The sequence below is a fragment of the Ranitomeya variabilis genome, chromosome 1 (assembly GCF_051348905.1).
Source record: "Ranitomeya variabilis isolate aRanVar5 chromosome 1, aRanVar5.hap1, whole genome shotgun sequence".
Lineage (NCBI taxonomy): Eukaryota > Metazoa > Chordata > Amphibia > Anura > Dendrobatidae > Ranitomeya > Ranitomeya variabilis.
The window spans coordinates 66704489-66728792 of NC_135232.1; the positions used below are offsets into that span (position 1 = coordinate 66704489).

Below are 24304 nucleotides of genomic sequence, written 5' to 3' on the forward strand. Positions count from 1 at the left end.
TGAATGGAGCTGTGCTGCAACAGACGGACAAACTCCCTTGTAGACCCTGTATCAAATAAACTTGGCAGTCTGAAAACGATATATTTTGTGAGAATGAAGTTCCTTTTATTGTGCATTCATTATTATTATCATTATCAGCATAGTTCTAGTATATCCGACAGTCCCATAGACAATGAATGTAGCCGAGCACAGCTCTCCAGTTTTCCCAGCAGTCCCATAGACAATGAATGTAGCCGAGCACAGCGCTAGTATATGCGGCACTGCAGTCCCGTAGACAGTGACTGTAGCAGAGCATAGTTCTAGTATATTTCCGGAAGTCCCATAGACAATGAATGTAGCCGAGCACAGCGCTAGTATATGCGGTAGTCCCATAGATAATGACTGTAGCAGAGCACAGTGCTAGTATATCTGTCAATCCCATAGACAGTGAATGTAGCCGAGCACAGCGCTCCAGTATTCCTGTCAGTCCCATAGACAATGACTGTAGCCGAGCACAGCGCTACAGTATATCCGGCAGTCACATAGACAATGGATGTAGCCAAGCAAAGCGCTCCAGAATACCTGGAAGTCCCATAGACAATGAATGTATCCGAGCACAGCGCTCCAGTATTCCCGCCAGTCCCATAGACAATGACTGTAGCCGAGCACAGCGCTCCAGTATATCCGGCAGCCCATATAGATAAATGGAGCTGAGGTTTGGCTTGAACATTCCCTCTCTGCAGAGCTCAGGTTCCATAGACCTGATCTTGGGATTGTAGGGGGTTCCACCTCTGACTACCTGTGAATAGGGGACAATTTTAATGTTTTGTGAACAATCCTTTAATTCTTGAGATCACAAGAAGAGACGATTGGGGGCCCTGGTGTTTGAGTGGGTACAGCTGCTGGAATAAAACCTCGACCAGTGGCTCCGGCCACCGAGGATCTGTAGGGAGACGCACACTTTACAGCGAGGTCTTCTGCTCTACATAAATGATCAGCAATCCACTGGATGTCTGGTTTCCTACCATTGAGACCACCACTGATCGCTAGGATGGGAACTGGGGTGATTGTTCTCCTCACCCGCAGGACTGTGAGTCGCCATCTTCGTCCGTGCCATAGACATTGGAGCCGCAGTGACTTCTGGCTCGTCTTCTCCATCTCCTCCTGGCCACAGTCTTGTAGGCTTGTTCTGGCTCATGTAGTTGCTCCCACAGATGGTTGGTTTGGTAGAGGGGTCAGCCATGTCTATAGGTGTCGATACATTTTTCTTCTCATTACCTTGACCACAAATGATCAGAACCATCTCTGATTCTATATATAACCCTTGAGGGGGCGGACGGTGCTCACGTCTCCGTACTCCCACGTCTCGAGGTGAATCACACGGTAGAAGCTCGTTCAACTTTCCGAGAAGTAAAGACCGGTCTGACTCTGCTAATTCTTCGTGTGACACGTTTCTAGAAGACGTCTTTGATTTCTGCAACATGACGGTGACTTGGGCTAGTTAAATGGCCGGTTTAAAAAAAAAAAAAAGCAGAAAAAAAACTGTTGAACCCCAGGGTGCGGCCGCTCGCTGCTCAGAAGGGAAGAAAGGCCGAGGATTTCCAAAGCGATGAATTCTGTGACACACAAGAGAACAGGCTTCGCCGCCGCTCTGTAATTAGTCAAGAGATCTTCTAATTGAGGAGGCAGATGGCAGCTCCGTCGGGTGACAACACCATATTATTACCAGGGCCGGCATCCAGTTGTCATGGAGAAAATGAACTAGTACCAGGCTATTTATTACACGTTCTGATCCAGCCCAGGAAGCGGATGAAGGAAGGGGTTAATTAGAATGTCATTAGGTGACACTTACAAGGTTTTTTTTTTTTCATTTTCTTGTATCTCTCTCTGAAATGACAAGGGAGCAGATGCAAATGAAAATGGGCAAAAAAAAGTTTATATTTATATTTTTTGCATATGCTTTCATAATGGAATTTGCATAATCCCAGAGCATTTTGCAAACGGGCCATTTATTTTCTGCTTGATAGACATTGACTCAGTCATGTGTCAGAATAAATCAGCATGGGCTTGTTAGTCATTGTGGGGTCCGATCCCTGCCGTCTTCTGTCGGGTTCTGCTTCCAGCACTGAATTTTTGACCCCGCCCCATCCTAGTTTGGTTCATGGGATGAGTAGGAAATAAAAATGTATAATTAAAGGTGAATATGAAAGCATATTATTGATACCATTTACCCCCTTCTGGAGACCCTTTTTTCCTCACCCCCTTCTGGAGACTCTTTTTGGCCCACCCCCTTCTGGAGACTCTTTTTGGCCCACCACCTTCTGGAGACTTTTTGGCCCACGACCTTCTGGAGACTCTTTATGGCCCACGACCTTCTGGAGACTCTTTATGGCCCACCACCTGCTGGAAACTCATTTTGGCCACCACCTTCTGGAGACTTTTTGCTCTACCCCCTTCTGGAGATTTGTTTTGGCCCACCCCCTTCTGGAGACTCTTTATGGCCCACCACCTTCTGGAAACTTTTTGGCCCACCACATTCTAGAGACTTTTTGCTCCACCCCCTTCTGGAGATTTTTTGGCCCCACCCCCTCCTTCTGAAGACCATCCTCTCTCCCCCTGCTGAAGTGATGCCTTGTTGCATAAGAGCCAGTCTGAGGGTATGTGCACACGTTCAGGATTTTTTGCGTTTTTTTGCTATAAAAACGCATACATATGCATCCTATCATTTAGAATGCATTCTGCAATTTTTGTGCACATGATGCGTTTTTTTCGCGTTTTTCCCGCTATTTAATGCATTGGGAAGCCCTGGAAAAAACGCGCAAGAAACGCATGCGGATTTCTGGCAGAAATGTCCGGTTTTTCTCAGGAAATTTCTGCAAGAAATCCTGAACGTGTGCACATAGCCTGAAGAAGCTGAACTGCAGTGTAAAGCACAGAGGTAGAGCGTGTTAACCTTTAACCCCTGATGAGACATAAGGTAGTGGCAGCTTTGGGTCAGTAGGAGTTAACAGTCTCATAAATTGGAGAACCGTAATACAACTGATTTGCAGGCTCCTTCCCTTATGACAACACCTCCATCAACTACCTGATGACTTTTTTTTTTTTTTTTACTTTCATTCTGTAGGTGATTTATATTCTTTATGTCCTTGGTCTGCTGCCAATGTGGGTTTCTGACTACTGAAATTATACTCTTTACAGTGGAGTAAATCTGAACAATCTGTTCTGCAATGTAAAGCTTAGGGGAGCACAGTGCATTATGGTGGTGGCAGGTTTGCCGCTACATTGTTTCATCAGAGGCTCTTCGCCATACTTTACAATACAGCTCTGCTGCTTGCTCAGATTGGCACTTGGGTACTCAGCAGTAATTCTGAATTTCTCATTCGTCTCATTGGGGGACACAGGACTGTGGGTGTATGCTACTGCCGCCAGGAGGACACTAAGTAGATTAAAAAAAATTAGCTCCTCCTCCGACATATACACCCTGACACTGGCCGAGACAGCTCCAGTCTATGCATAGTGTCCATAGGAGGCACATCTCTAGGCTTTTTCCCAGATCTTTTTTCCTTTAACCATGAAGATGAGACAGGAGCATGTGGAGTGTCGCCTCAACGTATCATCTCCCGCGACGTGGGAACACCTGCTGGACTTGCCCATGTTCACCGTAAGGTAATGGAACCCTAGGCTGTACAGGCGCACATTGTCTGTCCGTGCCGCCTCCACTTCATCACCAATGCACTGACAGCGGTGATTATGAGAGGCAGACGGTCCCTCTCCTCACCTCCTGAAGGGGTGACAGAGTTAGGGTGCCTGCACTGTCTTGTACATAAGTCCCCCTTCTGACCTTGGTTTCTGGCGGTAAGGAGCTGGAGGGCTCCAACAGCGATATGCTTTCATCTCGTCCCAGGAGGGCGCGGTTTTGTTCCGCAGCAGTGGCGCTGCTGGAGACTATCTTCCGGGTACTTCCCCGAGCGCCGGGTAATCAAGTCCCCGGCTTTTGGCATGTTAGAGTCCCGCCTTCTTTTTACCGCGCCTTCCGGCGGCCACTTCCCCTCCCCGGGATAGATCCAGGAGCAAAATCTAGACCCCGGCTTCTGCCTGTAGTAGGCCGAAGCCGGAAAAAACCCTCCCCCTCGCGGCGGATCCACCCTCCAATCGAGCGCACTGTATTATAAGGATGGCATTGACTCTTCTCCCGGTGACAGCCTTCACTACAGGCACGGGGACACAGAACTGGGGTAAGTGCTACTCCCCCCAGCCTGACAGCTGCAATACTTGATTCAGCGGCTTTTTTGAGGGTGCAATTTTCAGCACCAACAGAAGAGTCACCATGTCTAGAAGGACTAAGTCTCACATAGTTTTATATACCACATGTGTTGCCTGCCAGTCTGCTTTTCCGCGTGCCCAGAGCAACCGTCTGTGAGGCCTGCGATTCCCAGTGCGCTCAGGAGCCCTCCCCTGCGTCTGTCCAGTGTGCCTGTATCTGAGACTGCGGCGTCCCCCCCTGAATGGGTCGCATCCTTGACATAGTCTGACGTTCTTAACTAAGGCGATCGAGTCCCTTCAGACTCCGGCTGGGGCCATTGACGACGGTTCATCTGTCTTAGAAAAATCCTCCGGTTCACAGGAACCTCCGGCCTGCAGGGGCCGCACTCCCTCTAGGCAGACGCTCGGGGAAACGAACCCATACAGCATCTCCCGGTCCGTTAGGTGCATCTGCATCCTGGAGTTCCGTATCCCGTTCTCCCTCACCTGCAGAGGTGAGTGAACACGGTTCGGACTATGATTCCGAAGGTTCCCTCGATTTAGAGGCTCCTGATTACCAGGAGTGAGTAGGCAGCCTCATCGAGGCCGTTAATGAAACCTTGGTAGTGGAGGACGAAGCCACCTTGACTTCCAGTCATAAGGTGTCTTTTAAGAGGTTCAAGCAGCCTCATAGAGTTTTTTTCTGCTCATCCTGAATTTGAGGACTTAGTCCAGCGCCACATGGAAAGGCTGGACAGGCGCTTCTCGGGTCAAAGGACTCTAAGTGCAAGATATCCTTTTTCCCTTGAGTTACTTAAAAAATGGCCGGAATCTCCTTCGGTAGATCCACCTGTTTCTCGGTTGGCCTCCAATACTCTCTTATCCCTGCCCAACGGTTCCTCTATTAGGGATCCAACGGATCGGCTCAGAGAGAGTTTAGCTCGTTCTGTTTTTGAGGCCTCTGGCTTAGCTCTCGCGCCCTCTTTTGCGGCGACCTGGGTGACCAAAGCCATGATATCCTGGTCAGAGTCTTTGACCAAGGCTCTTCAGGATAGATGATTACCAATAGAGGTGACAGAAATGTCAAATCAGGTAGCTCTAGCCGGAAGTTACCTGATCAATGCATCCTTGGATGCAGCAAATTGTGCTGCATTAGCAGCTGCTAATGCAATATCCATTTGAAGAGCTCTATGGTTGAGAACTTGGCGGGCGGACTCTACCTCAAAGAAATCTCTTACAAATCTCCCCTATCAGAGTGGCCGACTTTTTGGTGAAAAATTGGATCAACTCATTTCAGATACCACAGGAGGAAAGAGCAATTTTCTACCACAACAAAAGATTAAACAGCCGTTTTGTCGCCAATTTCAGGCGAAGTTTAAGCCCTTTCGTATCTCCAGGTGGACCACAGCTGCAAACCCCGTTGGTCTAGGTCAATCTAGCCAAGACAGAGATCATCAGGTCTCATATAGAGCCAACCCATTGGGAGGAATGCGGTCCCAATGGCCAAGGTCAAGGGGATCTAGGTCCCATCGGTCCTCAGCCAAATGACTGGAGGCATCCGCGGCTCATTTCCAACAGAGTAGGCGGTCGTCTGCTCTTGTTTCATCAGTCTTGGCTTACTGTCGTTTCCGACAGATGGGTAAGAGAACTGGTGTCCTCAGGGTACAAGATAGAGTTTCTCTCTCTTCCCCCGAGCCTTTTTTTTTCCATCCTGTCTCCCCAGTTCAGAATCCCGTATGCAAGCCATGGTCAAAGCCGTCGAATCCCTTCAGCTCAACGGAGTCATTTCTCCCATCCCAAGGGAACAAAGGTTTCAGGGGTTTTATTCCAACCTGTTCATAGTTCCCAAAAAGGATGGAACAGTAAGGCCCATTTTGGACCTAAAGTGTTTAAACAGGTTTGTCAGCGTTCGTCGGTTCCGAATGGAATCCCTCCGAGGTCTGATGGTCCTTCCCCAGAACAAGGTCCTGACCCTCCGGCAGGAAGCGAGGGTCCTTCGCCAGCCAGACGCCCACACGATCAGGTTTTGCATGAGGGTCTTAGGAAGGATGGTGGTATCAATAGAGGTGGTGCCTTTTGCGCAACTCCATCTTTGCCCTCTCCAACATGCGCTTTTAGCATCCTGGGACAAAAGTCCATCCTCTCTCAATCTCAAGTGTCATCTGTCTCCCCAGGTCAGACAAGCTCTTACATGGTGGACAATGAGTCCCTCTCTGCAGCAGGGGAAGCCTTTTCCCCCAGCACATTGGCTGGTGGTCACAACGGATGCCAGCCTGCTCAGTTGGGGAGCAGTAGTTTGCCACCACACAGCCCAAGGACGCTGGTCCTCAAGGGAGTCAATCCTTCCGATCAACCTGTTGGAGATTCGGGCTATTCGGCTGGCTCTGCAGCACTTTCATCCCTTTCTGGCAGGCCACCCGGGCAGGATTCAATCAGACAATACCACGGCGGTGGCATACATAAATCACCAGGGAGGCACCCGCAGCAGGGCAGCCATGCCCAAGGTAAAACAAGTCCTCTGCTGGGCCGAGAGGAACCACTCTGTTATCTCGGCGGTTCATATTCCGGGCAAGGAAAATTGGGCAGCGGAGTTTCTCAGCAGGCAGGGCCTTGCGTCTGGGGAATGGTCTCTCCATCCCGACATTTTTTTGTAGATATGCCAGCTTTGGAGAACCCCGGACGTGGACCTAATGACCTCAGGATTGAATGCCAAAGTACCCAGGTTCGTCGCCCGGTATCGAGATCCACAGGAAATCGCGGTGGATGCATTAGTTCTACCTTGAAACCAGTTTCGGCTCCCATATCTGTTTTCCCCTCTGGCACTACTCCCGAAGGTGGTCAGGAAGGTCAAGATAGACGGAGTTCCTGCAATTCTAGTGGCCCCAGATTGGCCTCGTCGGTCATGGTATGCAGACCTGGTACAGCTGCTTGCCGAAGCTCCTTGGCGGCTACCAGCCCGTCCGGATCTTCTGTCACAAGGCCTGATATTCCACCAGAACTTAGAGGCTCTGCATTTAACGTTTTGGCCGTTGAATCTTGGATTCTGACGCAGGCCGGGTTTTCTCAGAAAGTTGCTGATTCTATGATTAGCGCCCGGAAATCCACCTCAGCGCGAATTTATCATCACACCTGGAAGGTTTTCCTTTCATGATGCAAGAAACTAAGTCTTCCCCCTCTTTGTTTCTCCATTCCTAACATCCTAGCATTTCTTCAGGCCTGCCTGGATTCGGGCCTCGCACCTAGTACCCTCAGAAGACAAATATCAGCTTTGGCGGTGCTTTTTCAGCGTAAGATAGCTATCAATCTGCAGGTAAAAACTTGTTTACAGGGAGTTTCTCACAAGGTACCGCCTTATTGGGCCCCCCCTGGAAGCCTGGGACCTTAATCTGGTCTTAAATGCACTACAGGAGGCTCCTTTTGAGCCTCTTCAAGACGTCTGTTTATCGTTCCTCTCTTGCAAAGTTGTGTTCTTGGTAGCCATAACCTCCATTAGGCGGGTTTCAGAACTAGCGGCCCTGTCCTGCCAGGCTCTGTATTTAAGGTTTCATCAAGATAAGGTTGTGCTCAGGCCAGTACCTTCCTTCTTGCCAAAGGTGGTTTCCTCTTTCCACATTAACGAGGATATTGTCTTACCTTCTTTTTGTCCAGCACCAACGCATCGTGTGGAAAAAGCTCTCCATACATTAGACCTAGTGAGAGTTCTGTGGAGATACGATGTTATGTTCGTTCTTCCTCAGGGTCGTAGGAAGGGACTCGCAGCCTCAAAATCTACCTTAGCCAGATAGATACGGTCAACTATTCAGGAAGCCTACCATATCAAGGGTGCGGTTGTGCCGGCTGGGATCAAGGCGCACTCCACTCGAGCAGTGGGGGCTTCCTGGGTGCCTCGTCACCAGGCATCAGCAGAACAGGTTTGCAAGGCTGGCAAAGGTGTGCAGACTGGACCAGGTTGCAAACACTATAACATCCATACTCTGGCCTCTGCAGATGCAAGTCTGGGTAGAAGGATTCTTCAGGCAGCGGTGGCACACCTATAAGCGGTAAATGCCTAGGTGCTTATTCAGCTGGGTTTTCTTCCCACCCAGGGACTGCTTTGGGACATCCCACAGTCCTGTGTCCCCCAATGAGACGAAGGAGAAACATGGATTTTTGTGTTAGGCTGGGGTCACACTTGGCGTAAGACAATACGCCACGTATTATACGGCCGTACTACGGCCGTAATACGGAGAAATGTTCCCAAAATATTGATCTGTAGTCAGGGTGTGTCAGCGTATTTTGCGCATGGCATCCTCCGTATGTAATCCGTATGGCATCCGTACTGCGAGATTTTTGCGCAGGCTTGCAAAACCGACATCTAATGGATTTATGTGCTCAAATGTTCATTAAAACATATATACAGTATATATATATATATATATATATATATATATATATATATATATATATATATATATATATATGTGTGTCATTGAGACACATATATATATATATTCTGTATTTAGATTTCATTCAGCGCGATATCTGTGAAAAGTCGGTAATTCAATTGCCGGCTTTTCATTTCTCCTGCACAAACCCGACAGGATATGAGACATGGTTTACATATAGTAAACCATCTCATATCCCCATTTTTTTTGCATATTCCACACTACTAATGTTAGTAGTGTGTATGTGCAAAATTTCAGCGCTGTAGCTGCTAAAATAAAGGGTTAAATGGCGGAAAAAATTGGCGTGGGCTCCCGCGCAAGTTTCTCCACCAGAATGGTAAAGCCAGTGACTGAGGGCAGATATTAATAGCCAGGAGAGGGTCCATGGTTATTGCCCCCCCCGTGGCTAAAAACATCTGCCCCCAGCCACCCCAGAAAAGGCACATCTGGAAGATGCGCCTATTCTGGCACTTGGCCACTCTCTTCCCACTCCCTGTAGCGGTGGGATATGGGGTAATGAAGGGTTAATGCCACCTTGCTATTGTAAGGTGACATTAAGCCAGATTAATAATGGAGAGGCGTCAATTATGACACCTATCCATTATTAATCCAATTGTATGAAAGGGTTAAAAAACACACACACACATGATTTAAAAGTATTTTAATGAAATAAACACAGCGGTTGCTTTAATAATTTATTGCTCTCTCAATCCATCAGCAACACCCTCGCTTAGCAAAATAATAAACGCACAAGATACATACCTTCAGCTGAACCGTCACGTCCCACGAGGTAATCCATGATGTGAAGGGGTTAAAATATTTTACAAGCAGGAGCCCTGCTAATGCAGCTGTGCTCCGTGCCTGTAATCCCCGGCGAATGAATGAAATGTAGGTCACTGACCTACATTTTCTTCAGTCGCGGTGATGCGCCCCCTGGTGGATGTCCTCATATGACCTGGAGCGTGGGAAAAAGTTCCCAGGCTGCAGTTCATGAGAACATCCAGCAGGGGCGCATCACCGCGACTGAATGTAAGTACAGATCCAGCTTTCCTTTCAGCACCCGGGGGATTACAGGCACGAGCGAGTGGTTTATCGCAGCTCGTGCCTGTAATATTAGTTAACCCCTTCAGATGGATTACCTCGTTGGACGTGATAGGACATCAGAAGGTATGTATCTTGTGCGTTTATTATTTTGCCAAGCGAGGGTGTTGCTGATGGATTGAGAGAGCAATAAATTATTAAAGCAACCGCTGTGTTTATTTCATTAAAATACTTTTAAATCATGTGTGTGTGTGTTTTTTAACCCTTTCATACAATTGGATTAATAATGGATAGGTGTCATAATTGACGCCTCTCCATTATTAATCTGGCTTAATGTCACCTTCCAATAGCAAGGTGACATTAACCCTTCATTACCCCATATCCCACCGCTACAGGGAGTGGGAAGAGAGTGGCCAAGTGCCAGAATAGGCGCATCTTCCAGATGTGCCTTTTCTGGGGTGGCTGGGGGCAGATGTTTTTAGCCACGGGGGGGCCAATAACCATGGACCCTCTCCTGGCTATTAATATCTGCCCTCAGTCACTGGCTTTACCATTCTGGCGGAGAAAATTGCGCGGGAGCCCACGCCAATTTTTTCCGCCATTTAACCCTTTATTTTAGCAGCTACAGCGCTGAAATTTTGCACATACACACTACTAACATTAGTAGCGTGGAATATGCAAAAAAAATGGGGATATGAGATGGTTTACTGTATGTAAACCATGTCTCATATCCTGTCGGGTTTGTGCAGGAGAAATGAAAAGCCGGCAATTGAATTACCGACTTTTCACTAACACCGCTGCGTATTTCTCGCAAGTCACACTGCTGGTCCGTGTGGAATCCGTTTTTTTCTCGCCCCCATAGACTTTCATTGGCGTATTATTTGCGCAATACGCTGACAAACGCAGCATGCTGCGATTTTGTACGGCCGTAGAAAGCCGTATATTACGGATCCGTAATATACGGCTGATAGGAGCAGCCACATTGAGAATAATTGTGCCGTATGTAATGCGAGTTTTACGGACGTAGTTTCTGCGCTCTTACGTCCGTAAAACACGCATGTGTGACCCCGGCCTTACTCACCGTAAAATCCTTTTCTCCGAGTCGTTCATTGGGGGACACAGCTCCCAACCCTTACTTTTGTTGATTAACTCCACCGGCTGAAAAGAGACATTCTAGACACGTTGTCTCTATATTAATGCTGTTTTACTTTCTCTCCTACTGCTTTTGCACCAAACTGGAGCTGTCTCGGCCAGTGTCAGGGTGTATATGTCGGAGGAGGAGCTAATTTTTTTTAATCTACTTAGTGTCAGCGTCCTGGCGGCAGTAGCATACACCCACAGTCCTGTGTCCCCCAATGAACGACTCGGAGAAAAGGATTTTACGGTGAGTAACACAAAAATCCATGTATCCTAGCTGCTGGGCAAGAATAAAATATGTAACCACAAACCACTAAATCACCAATACAGAAACACAAATATAACCAGGTGGTTACTGTACAAAAGGGAGGAGTCAGCATTTGGAGGATGGGTCTGAAAAACCTGCATTAATTTTCTTCACTTTCTTAAATATTTGTTAATCTGAACCAGCAGAACTGCAGTGTAAAGCACAGCGGATAAAATCCTATTAGTCCTCCTCCACCCTAAATATACGTTTAGTTTCTTGTAGTTTATAGTCGTTGCTTCCTTGCCATGTTCTGACACTGCAGAAATAAAGTTTTAGGTAAACATCCCTTATTTCAGAAAGTATGCAAATTTACCCAAATTCTACAAAATTAAAGATCTGCAGTTACTAATAACAATAATCTCATTTTATTAAAGAAAAAAAAAATGGACATTTTTTTGCTTAAAACCCCATTTTTTTTTTAATCTACGCATTCCACTTCCCCCTCAACCCCCTGAGATTGAAAAACAAAAGTTCTGAAACTTTCTGATAGATTATCATTATACGGTATAATCCCGATAATCCGGTGTCCAATATGCTGAGCTATTGTAATTAAAGATGGAAAAAAACAAACAAGTGATGATTATTGGTAGTGGACAGGAGTAAGAATTACCGTTTGGGTACTGGATGACCGATAGGTGCAGAAAAGTCTGTGTACCCTCTCTTCATAGGAGTGGTCTGCCTATGGAGCGCATGGATGACCGTAAAGAAATCGGGGGCCAGTGGCGTCCCCGACAGCCTCCCCTCGGAGTTCTGTTTTAGGCCACGCTCACACATTCAGTATTTGTTCCATTCCTGATTTTGCCTTACAAATACCGATGTAAAATACTGACCAAATATTGAACGTGGACTTACTTTGACAATTCTGGTTACATTCTGGAACCAAACAGTTTTTGTGGTGATGGACTCCCTGGATTGCCAAAGAAGCCGGCTGATCACAGAGTGCTGTATCCAAGCATATTAATGGAAAGTGGAGTGGAAGGAAAAAGTGTGGTAGAAAAAGGTGCACAAGCAACCGGGATAACCGCAGCCTTGAAAGGATTGTTAAGAAAAGGCCATTAAAGATTTTGGAGATAATCACAAGGAATGGACTGCTGCTGGAGTAATGTCTTCAAGAGCCACCACACACAGACGTATCCAGGACATGTCTACAAGTGTCGCATTCCTTGTGTCAAGCCACTCATGACCAATAGACAACGCCAGAAACGTCTTACCTGGGCTGAGGGGTTCCTCAGTGATCCAATGTGTTGATTTTAGATTAAAGTAAATTTTGCATTTCATTTGGAAATTAAGGTCCCAGAGTCTGGAGGAAGAGTGGAGAGGCCACAATCCAAGCTGCCTGAGGTCTAGTGTGAAGTCTCCACAATCAGTGATGGTTTGGGGAGCCATGTCATCTGCTGGTGTAGGTCCACTGTGTTTTATCAAGACCAAAGTCAGTGCAGCCGTCTACCAGGAAATATTAGAGCACTTCTTGCTTCCCTCTGCCGACAAGCTTTTTGGAGATGGAAGTTTCTTTCTCCAGCAGGACTTGGCACCTGTCCACACTGCCAAAAGTACTAATACCTGGTTTACAAACAACAGTATCACTGTGCTTGAATGGCAGCATACTCACCTGACCTTAACCCCATAGAGAATCTATGGGGTATTATCAAGAGGAAGATGAGACACCAGACCCAACAATGCAGATAAGCTGAAGGCTGCTATCAAAGCAACCTGGGCTTCCATAACCCCTCAGCAGTGCCACAGGCTGATCACCTCCATGCCACGCTGCATTGATGCAGTAATTGATGCAAAAGGAGCCCCGACCAAGTGTTCAGTGCATTTACTGAACATACTTTTCAGTAGGCCAACATTTCAGATTTTAAAATCCATTTTTCAAGCTGGTGTTATAAAGTATTCTAATTTACTGAGACAATGACTTTTGGGTTTTTCATTGGCTGTAAGCCATAATCATCAACATTAACAGAAATAAACACATGAAATAGATCACTCTGTGTGTAATGACTCTAGATAATGAGTTTCACTTTTTGTATTGAAGAGCTTAAATAAATTATTTTTTTGATGATATTCTAATTTTGTAATAAGCACCTGTATGTCACTTTTTGGACATTATTCTCTGATCTGGTTTTGGCACATAAATACTGATGTAAAATGCTGACATGTGACTGAGGCATTAAGGGGGTTGTTAGGTGAGAACTTCCTGATCTTTGAGTGTCCGACTACTGCGACCTGCAGAACGGAGAACTTTTATCCAAAAATGGAGTGGCAGGTTGGTTGGGGCCGGTCTGTCCCTCCCGTCATTCTCTGCCACTGCTGGGAAAAAATGAGCGCAGCCCAAAAGGAAATGAATGCAGCAGCGGCTGAACATGCGCACTGGCGCTACATGCTAATCAGGATTAAAAGTTCCCTGTTTAGCGGGTCCCAGCTGTCAGACCCCCACGATCAATATCCTGTGGATGGGTCATAACTTGTTTTCGTCGGACAATCCCTTTGATGCCCTGAATCTGCCATCTTAGGGCAGATTATCCTATGACCCTTCCTATGTTCTCTGCACACATTTTATATTTCGTGTGCCTTTTCTATAGTTGCCAATCCAAGTTCAGGAATGATCTGGTTTGGACCACACTTTTTATTTTGAGATATGATGGGAGAATAATCTTGTCAGAGAGAACGTTGGCCATGTCTTATTTCTAGGGACGCCTTTCATGGCACTCTTTGTAATCAATCACCCAGATGTAAAATGTAAGAATTATTGGGTTGTCCCAAACAATGACCACAAGTCTTATCCCGCCTCATCCTAGATCCTTACCGGCTCTGCCGGCTCATACAGTTAAGGAAGATCTTTTGTGAGCAATAGACTTTACTTTCCAATAATCCTCCCAGAAAGATCCTTCACCCGGACAAGTGTGACCGGTCTGACGAAAGTAATGGGCAGCAAGGATTAGAAGAGAGTGCCTGCATCTGCCAAAAGTAATGGGCAGCAAGGACTAGAAGAGAGTGCCTGCATCTGCCAAAAGTAATGGGCAGCAAGGACTAGAAGAGAGTGCCTGCATCTGCCAAAAGTAATGGGCAGCAAGGACTAGAAGAGAGTGCCTGCATCTGCGTAATGAACAGACCCCTGTCTACCTTGTCTGGCTACTTTAAGTATTAGGTGGGCCGTAAGAAGCCCCTTATGTTCTGCCACAGCGTCTCTTCATAAATTTGCCTTCAGAAATGTGCTCATTTGCTGCTCTACCATTAGTTGCCATAGGAACTGATTTAATTGTCTCAACATTTGTTTTAGAAGATTCCCGACTTTAAATATTTTCTGCTAAAAAGTCTTTTTGAAGTCCAGATCTGTAAAAAAGTGTCAGCGGCGTTGTCAGATATGGAGCTGCCGGTGGTGATTTCCCTCCACCAATGTATAAAGGTAATGGCCGACAGGGAGGCGTTAATATCTCTGGCGCTCGTTAAACAGGTGCCGGGTGTTCCAGTTTCTATGGTGATGCAAGAAGTTATTTCCATAGGTATCAAATAGTTATTTCCTAATTTATTTTTTTTTATGTCCATTTTTTTCTCACCGCTGATATTAAGATTTGGATGAAGTTTTATTAACTTCAGTTCTAGACATGACACATAAGAAGATAAGTAATCATAATCCTATACTTGCCCTTATTGTCCCAATTGTCTAAGATGCAACTTTTCTTCTTGTGGTGAGCGACATGCCAGTGTAAGGAGACTTGTAGGCCATGCAGTGCTCCTCTGGGAAGTTAAATGTACGAATTGACAATTTAGAGAGGAAGAGGACTCAACCTCTAGTGCAACCTATTGACAGTAGCAATCTTAAAAGTCAGTATCAACCTGCCAAACCAGAGTCTCAATTTGAAGACACGTGTTTCGGGTTGTTGCAACTCTTCAGTTCAAAGTGGGAGAACTGATTTGACTGTATGAGAGGCCTTTTAATGGGGTCTAAGGGATAACGTTTCTTCTTGTGGAGAGTGATAAGCCATTGCATGTCCTATAAGTCTCCTTACACTGACATATCCAGCATGTCACTCTCCCACAAGGAGAAACGTTACCCCTTAGACCCCAGTCAGAGGCCTATCTTACAGCCAAATCTGATCTCATGCTTTGCACTGGGGAGGGCCAACAGCCTGAAACATGTCTGCAAATTGAGATTCTGGTTTGGCTTTTATCATGACTCATATGGCAAGGCTCGTTTAAAGGGGCGGTATTTACTTTTAGAATTGCTTCTTCCAATAAGTGGCACTAGAGTTCAAATCCTCTTCATCTCTGATGAGGCAATTTGCATATCCCCAACTGGGTAACTTACTGTTTATGGGGTGTCAGAAGAATTGGGGGAAGAGACAGAAGTGCTCTATAGCATTTGCCTTGTTAAATCGGCAAGCACAGTTTATTGCTATTACACAGGTGCTAACCACTGTAATATTCCCAATGGTGAAAAATATATTTAACAGTTTTAAAGACAAATATTTTTTTCCCTTTTTTTTTTTTAACTCGTGACAAATTGTCAGTTTTTTAAACTTTCTGATATACAGTGGGCATCTTGCTCCTTGTTCTCCAGACCTTTCAGGTATATTCTCCCTTGTGCTGAGTGAGATGCTGAGGGTTGTGTGATATTTCCCCTCCATCATCCTGCTCAGGCTGTCATAGGTTCATAACTTTTTGTTCAGATACACAGCCTTCGTGATTTACCACTAGATCCCTGTAGGATGCCATGTTTGTGCTTTCCTCCCTTTCTGCACCCTGATGCCGAAAGCAGTGTAATCTTCCCTCCTTAAAGACTTGGATGCTCTCCCCTTCTCCACACTGTAATCTGAAATGTATGTCCTCCTCCCCTTCCTGCCAGCTATCTGGTATGTTAAGAGGGCTCCAATTTGGATAGGACAATTCCAATGTGTATTTGCAACAGGATCTGCAGCAGAAATCTGAGGTTGACATTTGGATTTCTGTCACAAATGTAAGATGTGCCATTAGACTCGCACATGGATTAACCTAATTCAGTGGCTTATATGTAACTGCTCATCGAGTATTCACAGAAAGAATGAATTTGCAAATTTTAAATAAGATGTTTTCGAACTATGAACGAAAGTCAGTTCAAATCTATTTTCTTTACCTACTATAATACTGCTCCTATGTACAAGAATATAACTCCTATAATACTGCTCCTATGTACAAGAATATAACTACTATAATACTGCTCCCTATGTACAGGAATATAACTACTATAATACTGCCCCCTATATACAAGAATATAACTACTATAATACTGCCCCCTATATACAAGAATATAACTACTATAATACAGCCCCTGTGTACAAGAATATAACTACTATAATACTGCTCCTATATACAAGAATATAACTACTATAATACTGCCCCCTATATACAAGAATATAACTACTATAATACAGCCCCTGTGTACAAGAATATAACTACTATAATACTGCTCCTATGTACAGGAATATATCCACTATAATACTGCCCCTATGTACAAGAATATAACTAGTATAATACTTCCCCTATGTACAAGAATATAACTAGTATAATACTGCCCCCTATATACAGTACAGACCAAAAGTTTGGACACCTTCTCATTTAAAGATTTTTCTGTATTTTCATGACTATGAAAAGCTGATAGTCCTACTGAATAGACTGTTAGAACTTTGTATTATGGCAAGAAAAAAGCAGCTAAGTAAAGAAAAACGAGTGGCCATCATTACTTTAAGAAATGAAGGTCAGTCAGTCCGAAAAATTGGGAAAACTTTGAAAGTGTCCCCAAGTGCAGTGGCAAAAACCATCAAGCGCTACAAAGAAACTGGGTCACATGAGGACCGCCCCAGGAAAGGAAGACCAAGAGTCACCTCTGCTTCTGAGGATAAGTTTATCCGAGTCACCAGCCTCAGAAATCGCAGGTTAACAGCAGCTCAGATTAGAGACCAGGTCAATGCCACACGGAGTTCTAGCAGCAGACACATCTCTACAACAACTGTTAAGAGGAGACTTTGTGCAGCAGGCCTTCATGGTAAAATAGCTGCTAGGAAACCACTGATAAGGACAGGCAACAAGCAGAAGAGACTTGTTTGGGCTAAAGAACACAAGGAATGGACATTAGACCAGTGGAAATCTGTGCTTTGGTCTGATGAGTCCAAATTTGAAATCTTTGGTTCCAACCACCGTGTCTTTGTGCAACGCAGAAAAGGTGAACAGATGTACTCTACATGCCTGGTTCCCACCGTGAAGCACGGAGGAGGAGGTGTGATGGTGTGGGGGTGCTTTGCTGGTGACACTGTTGGGGATTTATTCAAAATTGAAGGCATATTGAACCAGCATGGCTACCACAGCATCTTACAGAGGCTTGCTATTCCATCCGGTTTGCGTTTAGTTGGACCATAATTTATTTTTCAACAGGACAATGACCCCAAACACACCTCCAGGCTGTGTAAGGGCTATTTTACTAAGAAGGAGAGTGATGGGGTGCTACGCCAGATGACCTGGCTCCACAGTCACCAGACCTGAACCCAACTGAGATGGTTTGGGGTGAGCTGGACCGCAGAGTGAAGGTAAAAGGGCCAACAAGTGCTAAGCATCTCTGGGAACTCCTTAAAGATTGTTGGAAGACCATTCCCAGTGACTACCTCTTGAAGCTCATCAAGAGAATGCCAAGAGTGTGCAAAGCAGTCATCAAAGCAAAAGGTGGCTACTTTGAAGAACCTAGAATATAAGACATACCGTACTTTCCGGCATATAAGACGACTGGGCGTATAAGACGACCCCCCAACTTTTCCAGTTAAAATATAAAATCTTCTTAAAAGTCGGGGGTCTTCTTATACGCCGTATGTCGTCTTATAGGGCCGGTGACTAATGTGCCTTTTGGGGGGGGGGGGGGGAGTGGTCCTGATGACGAAGAGGGGGCATCTCACAGGAAAGTGTGAGTGGAGTATCCCCATTACCTCATTGTAGCTGCAGTGTGGGGTGCTGGGGAGCGGCGGCGGCCACCGCCCCACAGCACAGCACGCATGCGGCACAAAGAGGAGCAGCAGCTGCCGCCTCTCCCCAGCACAGAGACCCCATGCTGCAGCTACAATGAGGTAATGGGGGATACTCCACTCACACTTTCCTGTGAGACGCCCCCTCTTCGTCATCGGGACCACTCCCCCCACCCACCATATACACATTGGTGTCTGCACCCGGCGTATAAGACGACCCCCGACTTTTAAGAAGATTTTCAGGGGTTAAAAAGTAGTCTTATACACCAGAAAATACAGTAATTTAAGTTGTTTCACACTTTTTTTGTTAAGTATATAATTCCACATGTGTTAGTACATAGTTTTGATGCCTTCAGTGTGAATTTACAATTTTCATAGCCATGAAAATACAGAAAAATCTTTAAATGAGGTGTGTCCAAACTTTTGGTCTGTACTGTACATGAATAAAACTACTATAATACTGCCCCCTATGTACAAGAATATAACTACTATAATACTGCCCCCTATGTACATGAATAAAACTACTATAATACTGCCCCCTATGTACATGAATATAACTACTATAATACTGCCCCCTATGTACATGAATAAAACTACTATAATACTGCCCCTATGTACAAGAATATAACTACTACTAGATGATGGCCCGATTCTAACGTATCGGGTATTCTAGAATATGCATGTCCACGTAGTATATTGCCCAGCCACGTAATATATTGCCCAGCCACATAGTATATTGCCCAGCTACGTAGTCTATTACCCAGCCACGTATGTCAAGTTTAAAAATTAAAAAATAAACATATACTCACCTTTCGAGGGCCCGCTGTAGTTCTGTCGCCTGCTTCTCGCGCAGGACCTATGATGACGTCGCGGTCACATGACCGTGTCGCGGTCACATGACTGTGACGTCACGGCAGGTCCTTCTCGCGCAGGCGCGCAGGACTTGTGATGACGTCGCGATCACATGACCGTGACGTCATGGCAGGTCCTTCTCGCAGACCATCCTTTCAACCGGAACCTGACGCTTGCATGGACCGGTCACCGGAGCGTCGCGAGGAGCGGGAAAGGCGGCGGTAGGTGAGTATGTAATGATTTATTAGATGTTTTTACTATTGACGCTGCATAGGCAGCATCAATAGTAAAAACTTGGTCACACAGGGTTAATAGCCGCGGTAACGGAGTGAGTTACCCGCGGCATAACGCGGTCCGTTACCACTGGCATTAACCCTGTGTGAGCGGTGACTGCGGGGAGTATGGAGCGGGCGCCGGGCACTGACTGCAGGGGAGTAGGGAGGGACTAATCGGACTGTGGCCTTAGCTGATTGGTCGCGGCAGCCATGACAGGCAGCTGGCGAGACCAATCAGCGACTTGGATTCCATGACAGACAGAGGCCGCAACAAATGAATATCCGGGACAGACAGACGGAAGTACCCCTTAGGAGCAGTATTATCCTACTATATAATTGTCTATGTACAAGAATATATCTACTATAATACTGCCCCTATGTACATGAATAAAACTACTATAATACTGCTCCCTATGTGCAAGAATATAACTACTATAATACTGCCTCTATGTACAAGAATATAACTACTATAAGGCTATGTGCACACGTTGCGGAATGGGGTGCAGAATTTTCTGCACAAAATCCGCATCTCCTGGCAGAATCCGCAGGTGCAGATTTGCCGTGGATTTTGTGCAGTTTTTATGCGGAATTGATGTGGATTTTGTGCAGTTTTTATGCGGAATTGATGTGGATTTTGTGCAGATTTTCTGCGGTTTTTACCACTGCAGATTTCTATAATGGAAAGGTGCAGAAACTCTGCAGATCCGCACAAAAGTGGTGACATGCACTTCTTTTAAATCTGCAACGTTTCCGTGCGGATTTTTCCGCACCATCTGCACAGTTTGTTTTTTTTCCACATTGATTTACATTGTACTGTAAATCACAGTGCGGATCTGCAGCGTTTCTGCGTGGAAAAATCCACTGTGGATCCGCACTAAATCCGCATCGTGTGCACATAGCCTCATACTGCCCTATGTACAAGAATATAACTACTATAATACTGCCCCTATGTACAAGAATATAACTACTATAATACTGCCCCTATGTACAAGAATATAACTACTATAATACTGCTCCTATGTACAAGAATATAACTACTATAATACTGCCCCTATGTACAAGAATATAACTATAACTACTATAATACTGCCCTTTATGTACAAGAATATAGCTACTATAATACTGCTCATATGTACGAGAATATAACTGCTATAATACTGCTCCCTATGTTCGCTTTGCATTTTCAGGTTTGTATGTTTTTGGTCAGGGTATTATCCAGTTATCCTTTCTGTGGTGTGACTTGTATACAGTATATAATGAAGATGTTTTGTCCATTTGTTAATAATTATGTTTTATGAATAGCTGATTGCTGAATGTTTAAGGGTTGAAAGGAAAAGCTGCCAGAAATGTTCATATCGCTGCAGCTAAACCTTAATTGCTTTCTTCATGCCCACAATGGTCCCTGCAGAAGCCTGCTCATTGAGGCGCCATCACTCCCTAGACATGGAGCATGTCCCTGTAACTTTACTGTCTGTATATTGATCTTGGTGCATTGTATTTCTATTCCTCATTGCTATCTATTCTGCTTGTGGCTACATCTCTCTCCTCTTCCCATGGCTCAGCAGGTATCCTTGTATCCGCCTCTCATCGCCCACCGTTCATCACAGTACAATACTCTTCTTGCCTCATTTATGCTGAAATTCTCTTTTTCCCCTTCCTTGCCGCAACTTCCAGGCAGCTGGAAATATTTCGGATGGGGAGAAAGCCAGAGTATGTAACCCTTTCTTGCTGGACCTGTGTCGGCATGCTTCATAACGTGATATACAGTGTGGATATTCATGCATACGGGGTCACGGTGTCGCCCCCATCAGTCTGACCAAGCCTTCATCTGCTCTTCACAGGGTGTCACTCACATGATATATTATAGCTTATATATCGATTCACCATGTCGCTCTACTTCTGAACATCATTGCACTGTGTAAATCCACCTTTTAGCTTCAGGGTATTTATACACCAAATTTTAATTTTCAATAAATCAAGCTAATACTAATTAGGACTGACAAGCTGCTGTCCCCATTCCGTGTTGCTGAATGTATATCTGAGTCACACCCTCAGGACCACCCCCTGGGAGCTCCCAAAACTCAACAGGAACTTCTATTTTTGGGGTAGAATTTATATAACCCTTCACGTCTTTTTAAACCAGTTCCAAATCTACCCTAGTTCTTTATAGAAATTCGGCACAACCCCAGCTGGTTGCTAAAGATACACTGAAGCAACCACTGGCTCCTCAATGGAGGGGTCAGGTTTCAGGTCTAGACCAATCAGTCTGGTCAGTGGCAAAACTTTAAGCTCCTGAGCCATCAGTGCAGAATTTGTATTAGCCCTCCACCCCACCGACTTACTATGTGCCCTTTATAATAGTGGTGCCACCTTATGTGGCAAAAAGGGCTGCTGATCTCGACAAGCCCCGCTGATCTCGACAGACCCCGCTGATCTCGAAATCTCCCCCTTACAAGAGCTCTTGGCACAACAGTGCCCTCGTCATAACTGAGCACTCGTGTGTTCGTGTTCTCTAAGAGCCACTGCCAGAAGCCTCTGGCAGCCATATTGCCTCCAAACAAAAGGATTCTTCGCTCTCCCGACAATCTGTTGGAGGAGACAAGGGTCCCCCCATATTCATTTGGTAATCTGCTGAAATAGTCACCTTCGGTCTATTTTTATCTGGTAAGTATTGGGTGTCTTTACATACTTCACGAGCTCAAGACATAATTGTCTCAAAACAGAAGGCAGAAATGGGCAATAAGTCATGGTTGGGTCTACAACCAAAGCTTTACAACCACAGATTATGACTATATGTCACGATGGGTACTGGGTAGTCTACAGCTGATTACCCGGGCCCCTGCGATATCCCTCAGACTAGGGAATACCCTGTCTGTCCCTCTCCCAGAATTTACACTGATGGTGTGCTTGTCTGGGCCGCCAGGCCTGACCCTGACTCCTGTTTCAGCCCTAAGCCGAAACCACAACCCGCCACCCAGTGATTAGACCACACACCAACCCCTACAGAAAGCACAGACAGAGAAAACTGAAAAACGCACCACGCCGCAGACACACAGGAAAACACTATAATGTGCACAGGGCAAAACAAATACAAATATAGGAAGGAGAAATATAACAAATGATAATACACCACCAGATACGATATTTCTTCTCCTAGACCACCACTCCAAACCGAGATCACCAGGCACAAGACACAAGCTATAATTGGCGACGCCCAAAGTCCAGCAAAACTATTTAAAGGCAATGGGCGTGACCCAGCCTCCAACCCGATTACCAGCTAGATTAACCCCGGACAACCTGGATAAAGTCTAGCCGGCACCACTGAGCATATAGTGGACGAATGTGGAATTACCGCTGTCTGTCGGACGCCCTAGTGTGAATAGCGTCCGACATGACACTATATTAATTTGAGATATTTGGTGGATTGGGTGAACCCACTGATTTCTACAAATCCTGACGACCATCTAATATATAGGGACATTCTCTTTCTTCCCCAACGTCAAATGTTGGGGAAGATTATATTTCAACTGCACAATTCCTTTTGTGCTAGGGCAGATAAGCCGTTGCCAGTGGAAGTCTGTGTAGCCCTAACCAAAAATCTTTTTTTTCCTGTTACTGTTTTGGTTCTCAGTGATGCATTTGGTCAGTGGTTTAATCACCATGCGGTCGTTGGTGATTAGTAGATCATACAACACCATGATTCTTTGTGATCTAGACCCTGACATCCATAAAGGTCTCACCTCGGGTGAGGTAACCACAGCACTCTTATCCAGGTAGACGATAAATGGACCCATATGTGTTGCTTAGGCTTCTTTCACACTTCAGTTGTTTGGCGTCAGTCTGCTCCGACATAGTGACGGATCCGTCACAATTGTTGAGAAAACGGTTCTAACGGATCCATTTTTTTGATGGATCCGTTACTTGGGGGTTGTCTGGGAAAAGTATCTACTTTTTGGAGCATGCGCAATTGAAAAAGCGGATTGGGGTGACGGATCCGCCAAATGACGGTCGCGACGGATCTGTCGCCCATAGGCGGCCATTCTATGGAATGGCGGACGTGACGGATCCGTCGCGAACCGCCATTTCGGCGCAGACAAAAAACGTTATAATGTCCGTCAATGTCTAGATGACGTCCGCCAAATCTCGACGGATGCGTCACATGGCGGATGGAATGGACGACCATCCGCCACAATCCGTCGCTAATGCAAGTCTATGGGAAAATAGCGAATCCGCCCCAAAAAAATGGCAGATCCGCTATTTGACGAAAACGGCGGATTCAAACTGACACCAAAAGACTGAAGTGTGAAAGAGGCCTAACCCCAATCATTTCTGTAGGAGATATGGAAACATTGTGAGCACGTGGCTACCCCACCATTCATTCATTGCCTCTGTATTTGTCGGGAGTAGAGAAACCCTATTCCTCACTCAGTTGGATATGTCCAAGCTGGGAATACTGCTTTACTTGAATGAATTGTCTTCTTCACAGTTTGGCTCCTGGCCCATTAAGAAAAGGGAGTGTCCCTAAAGCTGGCCATAGAAGTGTGATTTATTGGGCATTGATGTCTGATAGTTATACTACGGCTGCGCTCTGGAAAAGAAGCTTGAAGGGTTTGTACCAAGTTTACAAGTGATCCCCCTTATTACAGACTAGGGGATAATTTCCTGATAGCTGCCTGTCCGACTGCACTCGGCTATCTCCAGCACTCCATTTTGAGAATGAATGGAGTGAAGGTGCGCATTCTCATATTTCACTCCAATTAGAACGGACTTTCTAAAACTCTGTTCTCAGAATTGCTATGGGGTCCGAATTGTCGTACCCACAGCGATCAAGAAGTTATCCCTTCTAATCTTGGTGCAAATCCCTTTTAATGGTGGGCTCTTCGTTCGGCATACAATTGCTGATTTAATAACTTAACCCATGCCACAGTGAATGTTCACACTGAGAAATGATAGATTTCATCCTACCCAATCTTTTTTTTTTTTGTCCCCTTCTGGAGACTTATTGGTTGACTTAATCCCGATGCTCATGTCCATGGAGGAGTCGAATCGGCTATCCGGTAG

The 24304-nt window shown here is 45.5% G+C and overlaps 1 protein-coding gene across 6 annotated transcripts in view; it reads left to right on the forward strand.

Moving 5' to 3' along the window:
• Window positions 1-24304, forward strand: part of UNC13B (unc-13 homolog B) — a 328189-nt gene that overhangs the window by 122725 nt on the left and 181160 nt on the right. For 3 of the 6 annotated variants that reach the window (XM_077284742.1, XM_077284725.1, XM_077284734.1), the window contains exon 9: window positions 20918-20953. The exons of the other annotated variants lie outside the window; for them this stretch is intronic. In XM_077284742.1, coding sequence (XP_077140857.1) covers window positions 20918-20953 — 36 coding nt within the window. The remainder of the gene's footprint in view (window positions 1-20917; window positions 20954-24304) is intronic. 6 annotated transcript variants of the gene reach the window in all.